This window comes from Microtus oregoni, unplaced genomic scaffold (genome assembly GCF_018167655.1).
Source record: "Microtus oregoni isolate MIOR12 unplaced genomic scaffold, Mior012 000013F_ref0000133, whole genome shotgun sequence".
Lineage (NCBI taxonomy): Eukaryota > Metazoa > Chordata > Mammalia > Rodentia > Cricetidae > Microtus > Microtus oregoni.
Window position 1 is genome coordinate 33,311,494 of NW_024543072.1, and position 15,930 is coordinate 33,327,423.

The window sequence follows — 15,930 nt, forward strand, 5'->3', positions numbered from 1 at the left end:
TGGCAAGGTTGTTGAACAGGTAAAGATGGTTGCCTTCAGGATGAATAGTCAGAGTTTGATCCCTGAAGTCCATATAGCAAGAGGGACCTAACTCTCATGGAGTGTCCTTTGACCTCCATTTGTATGACATGGTGTACATGTGTGCCCCCCCCCCCACCTCGGACTCCCCCCACACAGATAAATGTAAAAGAAAAAAATTGAAATGAGAAAAAAAAATTTAATCGTAATGTATTGCTATTGATCCTACAAGGGCCTTCCTTTTGCTCTACGGAGATGCTCTGCCAGTATGTGACCCTCCGGGCCCTGTGTGATGCAGGGCTTCTCTTCCGCTGTCTTTCCCACCCCACTACGACCCAAGCAGCTTCATCGCTTTGCTGTTTCTTGGTTGTGTGCACCTAGTGTGGGAGAGTAAGAGCTAATGTGAAAACGTAACAGGAAGAAGGAAGAGGTGCTTCTGTTTTGATGTCACACAAGGGACAACTGAGTGTAGGGCTGGGTCTAACTGCAAGACATTCTCTTTTCCCCACTCCAGCTGGAAAGCTAACCCCTGTAAGCTATAGCGCTCATGCGGTCAGACTGGGGATGAAGGCCGCATTCGAGTTGCTCTAGCCTGGGCAGCACCACACACGCACAAGCTAACTTGCGCCATCCTAGAGGAACTGTGATTAGAGAGGCCTGCATGCCCGGATAGTGGGAGCCTCTCTCTGTGGGCTCTGCTGACCTCCACTTGTTAGCAGTGCTGTGTTTAAACAAGCCTGGCTGTTCTGATTCAGGTATTACTTGCTTGGAATGCGTCTGTTCTGCTGACTCTTGCTCCCTTGCATGGGGTGTGTTTTGTGATTAAATACAGCAGGATTGATGGGTCTCAACACGAGACTGATCTAAGGTAGTAACGCTTCAAGACCGTAGTTTTTGCTTGGGGTTAATAAAGTGGACGAGAAGATGTTTCTTCGGTCCTGCATTTCACCATGGTTGCTGCTTTTCTTAATTTGGTCATCTCACCACCACCACCATTTCCTGCTTTTCTTCCTTGGTATGCTGGGACCAGGTCCTACTTATCTTCCCTTCTTTAAAAAAAAAAAAACAAAAACAAAAACAAAAACCCAGCTGACATAGAAGACATATTGGCACAGTAACAAGACTGCATCTCCTCTTTTGCTCCCCTAGACACATGTAACTGATCACATTGCCCATATGTGTAACGTGTACATGTTCAGCCCGTTCCCCTTGTGGACACTAACCGGCAGCTCGGTGCTAACCCAACAGCTATTATGGTTTGTTCACAGGTGTGTTGTTTGACCGTAATGAAAATATAAAACATCCAGATGAAGTTAGGTTCATCTCAGCGTGTATGTGTGCGTGCCCTTCATGTAAAATACGTGTGTGTGATTTCCATACATGAATTTATTGTCGATGATTTAAGACCTTCTTTGTGTTAGAATAATTGAACAGTTTGGCTCAGGGCATTGTAGCCTCCCATTCCAGAGAGGGCAGTTTGCAAAGTGCCCAGGATGCTTTGGTCTTAGTAATGACACTTTAAATGCGATCTTCTCCAGACTTCTTACTTCTTAGGTTATTATGTCAGCCCTAATGACCTGCTTCCTGTTCAGTTTCCCTGACTTATTCCTGAGGTAGCATTTTGTAACGATGCCCTGATGCTTCTCACAGAGTTCAGTCCATGTAACAATCCGTGTAGCATCCCAGAGTTTCTCATGGGTCATGACTTCCTGGTTGTTTGTTTGTGTTTTTTTGGAGGCTTTTGTGTTTTTGGTTTTGTTTGATTGTGATGTTGATAGGGAAACAAAATGTGGGGAACTAAAGAATGGAAGGAGAAGGAGAAGGGGAGCCACGGTGGATGTCGCCCTGGGATCTTTGAGATTCATCCAGATGAGGCTTTGCTTTGATGATGAGTAAAGCACTCGGCCATTAAGCAAGTAAAACTTGCGCCTTTAAACGTTTATCCTGAACGGGGTGGATGGCAGGAGGAAAGACAGCACAGCACACACACAGGAAACAGTGTTGCTGCTTGCTGCCCTCGGCCACAGCTGGCTGCCTTAGAAGAATGCCGGAGTTGGAGGAGCAAGGATAGTTTGTAGCTGTTGATGGTCTGGAGCCCCACTGTTTTGTTTCCTGTTTTCTGTTGTGCGTCTGCTGCTTCATTGTGCCGTCCCTTGCATTTCTGTACTTTTGTTTCCATTTATTGTGAATTTTTGTTTTCACATTTGTTCTTCAAATCGTCACCTCATCAGCTGCAGTACATCAGAGCGTTTGTCACCAGTTAAGCAGGCTCCACGGAAGTACCCCTCCGACACAGAGGGCCTAGTAAAGAGTCCGCCTTCCGCCGGATCTCACCAGGTAACAGCTGATGGCACTCTGCGCTAAGGTTTGGACCGCTCTAACTTCTTGGGTATGAAGGAGAATACTGTGATATTCTCACTGTAATAGACATGCAGAGGAAGGGAGGAAGATGGAAGAACGAAAGGGCTGGTCTGAGAAGACCCCAGGAAAAAATATATAGAGCAAAGAACTGATCTTAGGGAAGTTTCTCACCCAACCACCACTAACGTTTATGAAAAGGTGTCTCCTTTGGCCTAAGTGCAAGTAGCAAGTGGCTTTGTCAGCTTTTATAGTCTTCAGTTGCCCAAGAAAATAAAATCTAATAAACTGTATTCTAAAGTACTTCGTAAGAATTTTAACAGGGAAGAACTGGGGCGATGCTTCATCCAGTAGAGTTCTTGGAAAAGGACCTGGGTTCAGTCTGCAGAACCCCCATATAAAGGAGGAGGGGCAGCTGGATGTGGTGGCAAGCACTTAAAGTCACAGTGCTGGAGAGGTAGGGACGATGGACCCTCAGGCTCACTGACCAGCTAGCCTAGCCTAATTGGAATAAGTGCAAGGTCCCATTGAAAGACTGTGTCTCACTGGGCGCTGGTCACGGTGGCCCATGCCTTTAATCCCAGCTCCAGGGAAGAGAAGCAGGTAGATCCTTTGTGAGTTCAAGGCCAGCTTGGTCTACATAGTGAGTTCCAGGACAGCCAGGGCTACGTAGAAAGACCTTGTCTCAAAAAAAACGAGAGAAGGGGAGACTCTGTATCCAGAGAAAGAGGCAGAGAGAGAGAAAGAGAGAGAGAGAGAGAGAGGGAGGGAGGGAGGGAGGGAGAGAGAGAGAGAGAGAGAGAGAGACCCAGTATCCAAAGACAAGTGGATGGCGCCTGAGAAACCACATACATTCAAGGTAGTTTTTAGCGCATGCACACATTTTCATGCAGGCACATGTACACACACAGAAATTAGCAGGGAAAGTTGGTGTTCCCAGTGTTAATAATAAAGCAAGAAATTTATTTCATGACCTGCCACAGTGGTCAGGATTTATGATGCAGAGTACCAGAAGATTTGTTTTCAAGAAAAAGTTGATGTTCTTGCTAATGATAATAAAACAGAAAATTGATTTTCTTTAGGGAAAAAAATTGAGGGGCTAGAGAGATGGCTCCAACAGTTGGGAGCCCTTGATTGCTCTTGCAGAGGACCTTGGTTCAGTTCCCAGAACCCACATGGTGACGCATAATTATTTCTAGCTCTCGTTGCAGGCAGTGCAGTACCCTCTCCTGACCCTCCCAAGCTCCAAGCACAGATGTAATGCACCTACAGATATTCAGGCAAAATATTCAAACACATAGAAACACTCTTATCTGGATAATTTTTAGGCCAGATGAATAAGGAAGAGTATTTGGTTCCTACTTACTGTGGGAAGCTCTGAAGAGAAAATCTTTCATTTGGAATTTAGCACAGGACCCAACATCCTGCTTCCTATTGTGTTTTTCCTGCACCGCTTTGAACTGTAACCATGTTATTGTCAAAGCTTCAGAGGTTTGTGGGGTCTGTGTGGAATAGGAACCATTAAGGAGGTTATTGCTAACGGGACTGATTTTTCACAAACAGTAAAAAGGATATTTGTGTTCCATAGATAATATTCGAAATCTTATTCCATGGGTTTACATGTGGTGAGAGAACTTACACCAGACAGGAAACTGACACATTGTCCTGACTTTCTAAGACACAGCACGCTGTCAGGATTGGGGTTCACACCGGGTCTCATAGACAAGCAGGTGTTCTATGGCGGCCACACCAGGCTCATAACCTATTCTTGTCCCCCACCCCTTCCATTGCCTCAGTTTACTGATTTGGGCCCTGACAAGGAACAGAGCTGTAACAAAGTCAGGAGAGTTACAAATAGATTTAACGGCTAAAGAACCCTTGAGGAAGTTCTTCTGCTGAAAACAGACTCTTAGTTTCAAACAATAAAACAATGGCTTTTCGAGACATTGTAAAATAGGGCACGTTGCCAGACGGTCAGTGGCACACGCCTTTAATCCCAGCACTTGGGAGGCAGAGGCAGGCAAATCTCTGAGTTTGAGGCCAGCCTGATCTATAAGAGCTAGTTCTAGGACAGGCTTCAAAGCTACAGAGAAACCCTGTCTCCAAAACATAACAAAAACCAACAAACAAAAATAGGTCACGCAACACTGTAACCTCTCAAAGAAAAAAGCAGTGCAGGCCCTGTGGTTGCACCAGCGTACCACAGACAATTGCAGCGTGGGGGGGGGGGGGGGGGAGTGGTAACGCCTGGGCTCAGCTGTGTCACTGAACCAAGGAGGTGGACCTGAGAGTTTGGGCTGGATGTAGATTTGTGCAAATGTGGTAGAATGCTTCTGAGACCTGGAAAAGAACCTTCTGTGAAGAAAAGAATCCACAGTGCTTAGAGCTCACCAGGAGCTGGGAATGGTTTGTGGAGAAACCTGTTAGCGCTGGTGCTCGGAGTAGCACACCATTGTAGGTGCTTACAGTAACACCCAGATAAAGGGTACTCTGGACCCCCTTTTTACAGAGCCTGAAAAGAAGCCTCTAGAGATTCCAACTGATCCAGAAGTAACTGAGCTGTATGCCACAACAGACTCAACAGCGCCCAGCAATCCGGGACCCAAAAGTGTAAAATTTATGTTTGGTACCAATCAAAAATGACTAGGCATATGGCCAGGTGTGGTAGCGTACTTGTAATACCAATACTTGGGAGGCTGAGACACAAGGATTGCCTAAAGACCAAGATGGGCTACATAGAAACCCTGCCTCAAAAAGGGCTAGGGAAACTAGGCATAGAGGAAGCAGGTAACCCGTGCTCACTGTGGCAGCTCATCTACTAAAACTGGGATGATACAGAGAAGATTAGCATAGCTCCTGTACAAGGATAACACACAAATTCGTGAAGTGTTCCATTGAGAGAGAGAGAGAGGGAAGGAGGAAGGGAGAGAGAGAGAGAGAGAGAGAGAGAGAGAGAAGGAGGGAGGCAGGTAAATAAAAGAAATCAAGGGGAAACCAACTGTCACTGGGGTCTGGGAGCTGGAGAGATGGCTCAGCAGTTAAGAATTCTTGCATTTGCAAAGGACCTAGGTTTGGTTCCTAGTACCCACAGAGTAGCTCACGGTTGTCTATAACTCCAATTCTAGGGGATCTGACACCCCCTTTTGGCTTCCTTGGGTACTAGGCACACACATGGTGCACATACAAATATGCAAGCAAACATTCATACACATAAAGCAATTAATAAATCCTGTAAAGTATGGGCCCAGAAACGATGGACATAATGGGATTCTTAAATAAGGACGGTAAGCTGGGTGGTGGTGGTGCACATCTTTAATCCCAGCACTCGGGAGGCAGAGGCAGGCGGATCTCTGAGTTCGAGGCCAGCCTGGTCTACAAGAGCTAGTTCCAGGACAGGCTCCAAAGCTACAGAGAAACCCTGTCTCAAAAAAACTAAAAAAGAATTATGGTAAAGATGTTTTCTTACAAGTAAACAAGGAGCTAGAACTTTGCACATAATGAGGAAAGGAAGACGGGTCAGACAGGCTGAGTGGGGAATGAAAACGCTGGGTACCGCTCACAGACCAGAGCAGCTGTGCTGCCTCAGATGCAGTCCCAGCGCTTGCGGGGTAGACAGACCGACCACAGGCTTGAGGTCAGCGTGAGTTACAGAGTGGGAGTGATGAAAATTCAGGGGGGTGCAACAACAAAGATTAGCAATAGATTCTATCCAAAAGGAAGTATGCTGAAAACGAAATACAACCAGAATTTTACATCTAATTTTTTTTCTGGGGGAGGGGGGCTGCCTTTGACTATGACTAAAATCATAGGAAGCAAAACTGAGAATGAAAAGGGACTTAGTAAACTCAGCCATATTAATTACACTGATTGTAAAATTCAGAATACTCAGTTAAAAGTTGGAGGGGGTCAGGGACCTCAGTGGCAGTGTATGTGTGTGTGTGTATGTGTGTGTGTGTGTGTGTGTGTGTGTGTATGTGTGTATGTGTGTGTGTGTGTTGCCTGTCTGTGGAATTTGTGAAACCACTGACAATACTATGAAATGAATCGTATGATTTTCAGATTCATTGGGTAGATTTGTTTTAATGATTATTTCCATGGTCATGCTAGGTCATATCAGAGGCTTCTATGCTAGGGTTCAAAATCTACTTCAGATAATCCTCCGTTCCCACAATCCTCAGACACTAGTAGTCCTAATGGATGCTTTTGCTCACCTCAGCACCACCTTCAGATAATGTGCCTGCCGTACCTCCCTCCCAGGCTAGCCGCTCCGGAGAGTCCCAGGAGTGCCTCATATCTGAGGGTACTTTTGTTTCCTCGGTGTTCATCCAGGGCCGCAGCATTATCGCTGCGATGAAGTTCAAGTGCACTCCCTACTCATCCTCTGTAGCACAGTTTCTAAAAACCCAGAGACAGAAACTGGGGTTCAGCCTGAAGGTCAGAAAAGCCACTGGCTCGTACCTCTACCTCGGTCTGAAATGGTGATCTTGCCTCCAGGAATCTCAGAATGAGACTGTGTGGGAGATGTGTGTGTCTCCTCCCATTTTATAATCCTCTCTAGTGCACCACTACCACCCTGTTTCTATGACAACTAGTGTGGCTGCTGAGATTAAAGGTGTGTGTCGCCACTGCCTATAAGGCTGATCGGGGCAGCTGTTTTATTCTCTGAACTTCAGGCAAGCTTTATTAAAATACAAATGAAATATCACTGCAATCCTCTGCATGGTTTCTTTTTTCAGGTTTGTTTTTTGGAGACAGGGTCTTGTCATATGTAGCCCAGCCTGGCCTTGAACTTTAAGCAATTCTCCTGTCTTAGACTACTAAATGCTAGGGTTACAAGGGACCACCACTATGACTAGCTTCAAACTACTTTGTTTTGCAGCCCTTTTTTCTCAGCCTCGGATGGCTGCCTTGCTTTTGGCATCGTGTAAAAATCGGTAAAAGGGAGAAACTCCGGGTCTCCTCGTGTGCAGTCTCTATCATGAATGAGATATTTGCCAGAAGCCCCCACAGACTTTTTCTAGCCCCTTAGGCTAAAAGCAGGTCACTTCTTCTAGTCACCTGCAAGGGTCAGTAATTGGACTGAAATAACATCTTGGTTCACCCTAGAGACCCGTATAAATTTCTTTGCCTCAGATGGAGATGATGGTGACTAGCAGAAGCACAGGAAGGTTCCGCCAACATAGCAGGAGGCAGGGTGGGTTTGGGAGTCGAGTTAGGAAGGCTCTGGCTAAAACATCATCCTTCACAATAGCCACAAATAGCATAAAATATCACATAGTAACTAACTCTAATCAAACAAGTGAAAGACCTGTATGACAAGAACTTTAAATCTTTGAAGAAAGAAATTTGAAGAAGACACCAGAAAATGGAAAGATCTCCCATGCTCTTGGGTAGGAATTAACATAGTAAAAATGGCAATCTTACTAAAAGCAATCTACAGATTCAACGCAATGCCCATCGAAATCTCAGCAAAATTCTTCACCGACCTCAAAAGAGCAGTATTCAACTTCACGTGGAAAAGCAATAAAAACCCAGGATAGTTAAAACAATCTTGTACACTAAAGGAACTTCTGGAGGCATCACAATCCCTAACTTCAAACTCTGCTACAGAATTACAGTACTGAAAACAGCCTGCTATTGGCATAAAAACAGACAGGAGGAACCGAATTGAAGACCCAGATATTAATCTACACACCTTCAAACACCTGATTTTTGACAAAGAAGCAAAAAAATATAAAATAGAAAAAAGAAAGCATATTCAACAAATGGTGCTGTCATAACTAGATATTAACATGTAGAAGAATGAAAATAGATCCTTATCTATTGCCATACACAAAACTCAAGTCCAAATGGATCAATGACCTCAATATAAAGTCAACCACACTGAACCTCCTAGAAGAGAAAGTGGGAAGTACAATTGAATGCATTGGCACAGGAGACTGCTTCCTAAATAAAACCCCAGTAGCACAGACACTGAGAGAAACAATAAATGGGAACTCCTGAAACTGAAAAGCTTCTGTAAAGCAAAGGACACAGTCAACAAGACAAAACGACAGCCTACAGAATGGGAAAAGATCCTCACGAACCCAACATTGGGCACAGGGCTGATCTCCAAAATATACAAAGAACTCAAGAAATTGGTTATGAAAAGAATAAATAACCCAATAAAAAATGGGGTATAGACCTAAACAGAGAACTCTCAACAGAGGAATCTAAAATGGCTGAAAGACACTTGAGGAAATGCTCAACATCCTTAGCCATTAGAGAAATGCAGATCAAAACAACTCTGAGATTCCATCTTACACCTGTAACAATGGCCAAGATCAAGAACACTGATGACAACTTATGCTGGAGAGGATGTGGGGTAACAGGAGTGCAAAGTGGTACATCCCTTTGGATATCAGCATGGCAATTTCTCAGAAAATTAGGAAACAACTTTCCTCAAGACCCAGCAATACCACTTTTGGTTTATATACCCAAAGGATGCTCAATCATACCACAAGGACATGTGCTCAACTATGTTTATAGCAGCATTGTTTGTCATAGCCAGAACCTGGAAACAACCTGAATGCCCCTTGACTGAAGAATGGATAAGGAAAATGTGGTATGTTTACACAATGGAGTACTACACAGAAAAAAAAAAAGACATCTTAAAATTTGCTGGCAAATGGATGGATCTAGAAAACATTGAGAGAGGTAACCCAGACCCAGAAAAACAAATATCATATGTACTCACTCATAAGTGGCTTTTAGACATAAAGCAGTGAAAACCAGCCTACAAATCACAATCCCAATAGTAAGACAATAGTAAGAATCCTAAGAGAGACATACATGGATTTAATCTACATGGGAAATAGAAAAAGATAAGATATCCTGAGTAAACTGGGAACATGGGGACCATGGGAGAGGGAAGGGGAGAGGAGAGCAAAGGAGGGGAGCCAAGAAAAATGTAGAGCTCAATAAAATCAATTAAAAAAATAAAAAGGAAGGTTCTGCCTAGAGCTTGGGGCACTATAGCACAGGAGGAAAGATGAGCAAGAAACTTCCCTTTATCAAGCTTAAATTTTACCACAACTAGTTAAAGATAATTTTTGTGACTATTTGAGTAGCTGGGTCATTTTCTGGACAGAGTCAATACTTGGTATGCAAAAGACAAGTATTTCGGAAAGCAGCGGTTTGATGGAATATTTATATATTTGTCCCTGGGAAGTTTCAAGATCTCATGCAGCTTCCCATTTAGTCTTCACAGTGGTTCTGCATGATGTAATATTTCATCACCTCTGTATTGCTCTGAAGGCTTCTGTGAGCTGAAGCGATTAAACCTCGATTGTCTGGTTCTAAGACACATGCAAATTCTTCCCTGCTTGACCAATTCTTCCCAACTCTCTTGATAATCAGAACTGATCTCGTTTGTCTCAGAGTCAAAACACACAGCGTTTCGCTTGTATTTGCCTTTTAAGACACAGTGAAGTAAATCCTAGAAATAGTGTTTGGCCAACAGTTGGTGAGCATATGGTGAAGGCAGGTGTTCCCCCTCAGGGAGCGCTAAGGGGTTGCAGGTGAGTCTTTCAGGCTGTGAAGTAGACACAGCTGGGTCTCTGAGTTCCAGGCCAGCTAAGACTACAAGAGTGAGACCCTGGTCTCAAAAAAAGAAAAAAAGTGAGTCATTGTATGCCTGAGAGACGAGAGTCAAATTATCCAACACTGCAGAGTCTCTGCAAAATGTACTGCTGGACATTTGTAAGGACTCAAGCAGAGTCGCCACCGTGCAGAGACTTCTAGAAGGACCTTCAGCAGTGTGTTCTAGTATGAAATGAAATTTGATAGAGGTGGAATTGAGAGCTGATCACATCTCTCGTTGAACGAGTGCAGCTGAAAGAATAGACCACCTCAAGCAGTGTGCTTCTTGAAACTGTGTTTTGTTTTTTGAGGCAGGATCCCTCTGTGGCCCTGAACTCACAGAACCTCCCCCCCCCCACCCCCGCCTCTGTTTCCCAAGTGCTGGGATCAAAGGCCAGCACCTGACTTCTTGAAACATTTTAAAGGCCTGTTTGTGTAGTAAATTACTGGGGTGGTAGCCAAACAAAATTTTCACTTCATTGATTTGTAGTAGCTGTCGGGGTAGTGGGGAGTTAGAGGCTGAATGCTGAATTGTATAGTGAAGCTTCTAGGCTACCGTGGGTCATCGCTGCTCTTTGTCTTACTCACCCTCATGTGGCTCTCCTAGAAGTAGTAAGCTCATTTCTCCATCAATCTTATTTCCCTGGATTTTCCTGAAGTCCAGAGCAGGCTCATTGTCAAAATCAAGGTCCTGAGGCATGCTCCCCAGAGAGAGACCCCAGTGACCACCATCTTTTAACTAGCTCCAAAACCAGGCTTCCGAGACCTGTTCCAGTTGGAGCTGATCCCTGACCTCGGCCATGCCCCCACGGTCCTGCATTGCGTTATACACCCCTTCATCTGGCCTGGCTCCTCCATAGTCTCAAAGTTCTAGGTGACTGAGTAACAAAGACCCTGACTTTATCCCTGTTGTTCTCGAAGGGGAAGAAGGAAAGGACTAGTCAGGCATTGGTAGGCAACGGTTTGTTCTTCAGTTGCCAGTCCAGCCTCAGTTTCATTGCCTTTCCAGGCAGTCTCAACGTGAAACACAATACTGTCTGCCATGAGATACTTACTGGAATTTTAACATTTACTGGCTGGTACAGAGGAGTCTGTGTTTTTCTTCTCCACCACACCAAAGAGAAGTTCTTAAAACTGCCAACTCTGCAGATCAGTCAGACGGGCGCCTTTCGATGTGCTGGATCAGTCACCTCGGACTGTTGTAAAGTATCCTTGTGTGACGTGGTGCTGGCGGTCACAGCTGGCATCCGACAGCATGCACTGTCCAGCGCTGCCTAGGTTATTCACCGGTACCATTAATGTCTCATCACAAGGCCAAAGGCCCCATCGTTAGAACTTACTCGAAGTATGCCCGATGCCACCACGTGGCCATCTGCCAGTCTGCAAAGAGAGTGCCTCGTGAATTCTGAGTGTTCCTCTACCTGAGTTCAGATAGGTCTTACTGCTTCTGAGCTAGCATTGCACAGCCCTGCCTGGACCTTTCTTCTCTGTGGGACTCAGACTGCTGACCTCTGCAGGATCTCAGCCTACACACTGGAGGGCACAGGTTGGCCTGGCTGCCGAGGATTTGGCTCCTGCGCTTGCTGTTTCGTTACAGTAGAGAACGGAAAGACACCATTGGACTTCTCAAAGTTCCCTGGATCAAGAGACAAGTACGGCCTGACTTGGGGCCATACTGCATTTTTTTTTTTAAACCAGAGCTGTTCTGTTATTGTTATTTACAATTCTGCAGGTTTAAAAGGAATTGGAAAAATCATAAATGTAAACTGCCCTCTGGCAGTTGAATCATCAGCCTCTGCCCAGACTTTTGTCCCCGGAGAGTCAGGCTTCGTTCGCCTTGGCTCCTGGAAGCCCAGCCTCTCTTGCTCTCCTGGATTGGACTCTGATGACCATCTTGGACTTCATCGGCATCCTCAGTGCTGAGGGGGAAGGGGAGGACTTGCACTTGAGTTTTTCTTTACATTTCTTAGATTTTGAATGAAAACAAATTAACTTAGAAGGACAATTAACTGGTATTGAACCTCAGAGAGGCAGTCTGGCAATGCAGTTTGCTGGCGAAAGGCATCCCCAGCCGACCCAAGACCTGAGGACCAGTCCCTAACACCAAAGAGAAGTGGGGATGCGGTGCACAGAGCAGCAAGCCTTTAATCTGTCATGGAAGAGTCAGACTGAAAGGATTATATTGTATTTATATTGAATATTTAAAGTGTCTGAGGATTTATATGTGTAAAGGGACCAGCACAAATTATATGGATGACATTTTCTACCAGGGTGATTCTGAAACTCAAGACTTCAGTGGCCCTTGGGTGGGTCAAGGACCCCGTCTAGTCCTTCTGCCCAGTCGCAGTTTCAAAGGCTGACGAGTGCTTTGGCATCTGGTAAAATAAGGGACATTGACCAAAGAATATAATATTTTCATAGAAATGCCTAAGTATTTACAAAACCAAGGGAATAACAGCTAATTTTCATGTACCAGCTTTGGTGGTTTCAGGGGATGTCCACTCTGATTTAAGGTCATTCCCAAACATTTAAGAAACCTTGACTCTTCAAAGGGGAGGAATCTCTGCTTTGAAAACCTAGAGTATGCTATAATAATTGCTTCTGTTCCTGGAGCTTAGGGACCATCAGTTTTTCCAAACCTCTAATTTGACTTCTCTTCTCCAGGGCCCAGTCATATACGCGCAGTTAGATCACTCTGGTGGACATCACAGTGGCAAGATTAATAAGTCGGAGTCTGTGGTGTATGCGGACATCCGGAAAGACTAAGAGAAGACCCCAAACTACCTTAAGCAAGAAACAAATCCAAACTGGACTCTTGTGCAGAAGATGCCCGTAACCACGTGTGGTCTTGAGGACTCGAGCAAGGACAAGCACATGTATACTCAGAGAGAAAAGAAAATGTATATAAAGGATATGTATATTCTATTTAATCTTCCCTATGTGAGAGGCCAAGGGTTGCATGATGAAGAAATGGTTTGCGTCTACGTAAGTGTAAATTGTCTTGCTGTTTCTGTGTATCCTTCCAGAGTTGTTCCTATTGGATAGTTTCAGAAGCATCCATATCATTGAGTGATAAGGCTTGCCTTATTGGAGACTTCACAGAACTGTTAGTGTCCCCAACAGACGTGGCCTTTACACCTAAGGGCTCAACCAGTCTTAGCATTTCTTGTAGTTAGAGAATGAGGTGTTCAGGGGAATGGAGTCTCTCACAGTATCAGAACCGTTTGTTTGTGCTGGCTGGCACACCACCCGTTAGCCATGCCTCCTGAGGACAGTAAGAATTTTTTGTTGGTGCTATTCTAAAATATGAGGGCATTTTCCGCTCAAGATTGTCCTCACCATCCTTCTGTGGATGCTAAGGTCTCGCTAATAAGCTTCTGTCCCTGTGCGAACAGCACAGCTGACTAAGGGTATTCGTGGTTAAAAGGGTACAGATTGCGGAGCCCAGCAAGATCTTAGCATGGGAAAGACTTCAGGGGAGGGGGGCAGCATTCTCTTTTTTTCTTCCCAGCAATTCTGTGAAGGAACTGCACTTTCCAGACATCTCCTGCCAGGTGCTTTACTGTCTCCTTGCTAAGCTGAGATGATGTATCTGATACTGATGCTCTATGACCTTTGTTCAGATGACACCTCTTAAGGGCTTCCTATATCTGCTTCCATGACCTCTTTGCCCAGTCAGTGCCAGATCCTCGGTGGGCCCAAGCCAACCTTCTTCCCTAGGCTGGAGCAGTTTGCTGCCAGCATCCTGGGTTGAGTTGGCAGCCTGGTTCCAGCTGCTTCCAGGACAGTGCTGAGACCTCACAGCCTTCCACCCCACACCACTTCCTCTGGAAGTGTGGAAGTGTATTTCCTGCACCTCTGCACGCTGGGGCCTGGGTGCAGATAACAGTGAGGTCACGTCCAGATAGCAGACCTGCCCTTCCCATATCCCCTGTCCGGAAGGAAGAGGCATCCTAAAACTTACCTGTGAATTGTGAAGGGACACATAAAAGATTACAGATTAAAATTCCTGTTTGTTTTCTCAATGGAAATGTATCCAGCTAGGGAGAAGTATCAAGTCCATTGTTACTTTTGATATTTTCATTTGTACTTCTGTGAATATTTTAATACATTTTTTCAATTTCTGAGTGGTGGTGTCTGCTTGTTTTTAATCAAAAAGAAAAAGAGAAGCACCTGGTGGTGGCACAGGCCTTTAATCCCAGCACTTGGGAGGCAGAAGCAGATGGATCTTTGTGAGTTCAAAGCCAGCCTGTTCTACAGAGCTAGTTCCAGGACAGCTAGGGCTGTTACACAGCGAAACTCTGTCTCAAAAAAACAGAAGGAGAGAGAGAGAGAGAGAGAGAGAGAGAGAGAGAGAGAGAAACCTTTTCATTTGTATCAATACGGCCACACGAGCCTTTCTCCGGTGTACACCACTGTGTGACTACTTCAGGGCATTTGTGCCACTGTCCCCTAAAGCAAGACTTCTGTGGATGTTTCTAAGCGACATGTTCTCTAGCTCCTTACGTCTGTGTTCAGATGTGCCTTTAGAGTGCTTCTGCAACATATAAAAGCTACCTTGGGCCAGTAAGATAGCTCAGTAAACCTGACAACCTAAGTTAGGTCCCCGAATCCACTTGCTGGAAAGAGGGAACTGGATCCTGAGAGCTGTCCTCTGACTGCCACTTGCCTGGGTGTGCCCGAGTGCACACACAACACAGATACGCATTTAAAATGGTTTGAACTAAAATCGCAGCTCCTTAGCCCCATCAGTTCTGCTCCTGCCAGCTGAGTGGTCGCTTCTCTGGTCTCCCCACGAGAACACAGAGAGCAAGACTTTGCTGTTTTGTTCATGGCTCCACCCTGGGGAGCATGTAGCAAAGCCTCGGGGACTTTCCAGCCGTTTCCTGCATGCTTGCTGGGCGAGTGTATCTCACTCTTCCACAGGGATGCGGAGAACTGTCCTGGGCCGGACACTGCACTACACAGGAAGAAACAAGGGGAGGATAAAGCTCCTTGAGCTCTGAGTCCCTCACATGGCAGTGGTACCTAATCCCTCCTAAGATTTGGCATGTGCCGACTGCTCGCCCTTCTCGTTTGTAACGCGCTGAACTAGTCAGCTGTGCTAGCCTTACACCCCTTTTTTAGAAAGACTGTGGCTTGGATTATATATATTTTGCCCAACCACTGTCAGCTTAGCAGTGATGAACAAGGAGGGGCGGAGACTGTTTGGACTATAGTGGTGATTCTCAACCCTCCTAAGGCTGCGACCCTTTAATGCAGCTTCTCATGTTGTGGTGACCCCCAGCCATAAAATGATTTTCGTTACTACTTCATAGCTGTAATTTTGCTACTGTTCTGAATCATAATGTAAATAGTTTAGGATAGGGGTTTGCCAGAGGAGTTGTGGCCCACAGGTTGAGAACCGCTGTTCATTTCTTCTTTATCCAGCTCACTGCTCCACATGTCTGGCAGTAGTTTTTTCCCAGTTTTTCTCCAGGATCTGGGTGTGGGGCGTGGAGGGATGGTAAGGTAGATGATAGCCACATAGCCATCCAGGGTTAGTTTCAGTTTGAAAGATGGTTTGAAGATAGAAAAAAAAAAATGAAAAGTCTACATGGTCACTTAATCTGTCAAGAGCTGTATCACAAACGATACCACTGACCAAACAGAGGCGGTGCTTTCTAGCGATGTGGATGTGTTGCTGGTTACCAAGAATGCGAAGTGAGTCCCAGACTGTCATAACCTCAGGCTCTTTGGATGGGAGAGATGGAACCCTCAGGGATTTCCAGTATCTGTACTTCTCAGTGTTGCTGGCCTTCCTCCTGCGGCCTGGGCTCTGGTTTCTCAGCTGCACAGGCAACATGCCAACCCCGTGCATAGGCTCTCATGGAGGCCTGGTCCAGCAGGCTGAGCTGGGATAAGAGGGAACCTCTGGGATTCATTCTGAAAGCA

General features: G+C 45.4%; 2 protein-coding genes and 1 non-coding gene across 4 annotated transcripts in view; 2 read left to right on the plus strand and 1 right to left on the minus strand.

Annotated features, from left to right (window-relative positions):
- Positions 1-14,119, plus strand: part of Mpzl1 (myelin protein zero like 1) — a 43,022-nt gene extending 28,903 nt beyond the window's left edge. Inside the window, exons 5-6 of one of the 2 annotated variants that reach the window (XM_041662634.1) lie at positions 2,250-2,355; positions 12,661-14,119. In XM_041662634.1, coding sequence (XP_041518568.1) covers positions 2,250-2,355; positions 12,661-12,762 — 208 coding nt within the window. In that variant the 3' untranslated portion in view covers positions 12,763-14,119. The remainder of the gene's footprint in view (positions 1-2,249; positions 2,356-12,660) is intronic. The other variant, XM_041662635.1, reaches the window with a different exon arrangement.
- LOC121455471 lies at positions 5,171-5,277 on the plus strand. Its single transcript, XR_005975498.1, has one exon. It is a non-coding gene; the product is annotated as a U6 spliceosomal RNA (small nuclear RNA).
- Adcy10 (adenylate cyclase 10) overlaps positions 11,308-15,930 on the minus strand; it is an 84,915-nt gene continuing 80,292 nt past the window's right edge. The window contains exon 33 of the mRNA XM_041662632.1: positions 11,308-11,376. The gene's annotated coding sequence lies outside the window, so the exon portion shown is untranslated. The remainder of the gene's footprint in view (positions 11,377-15,930) is intronic.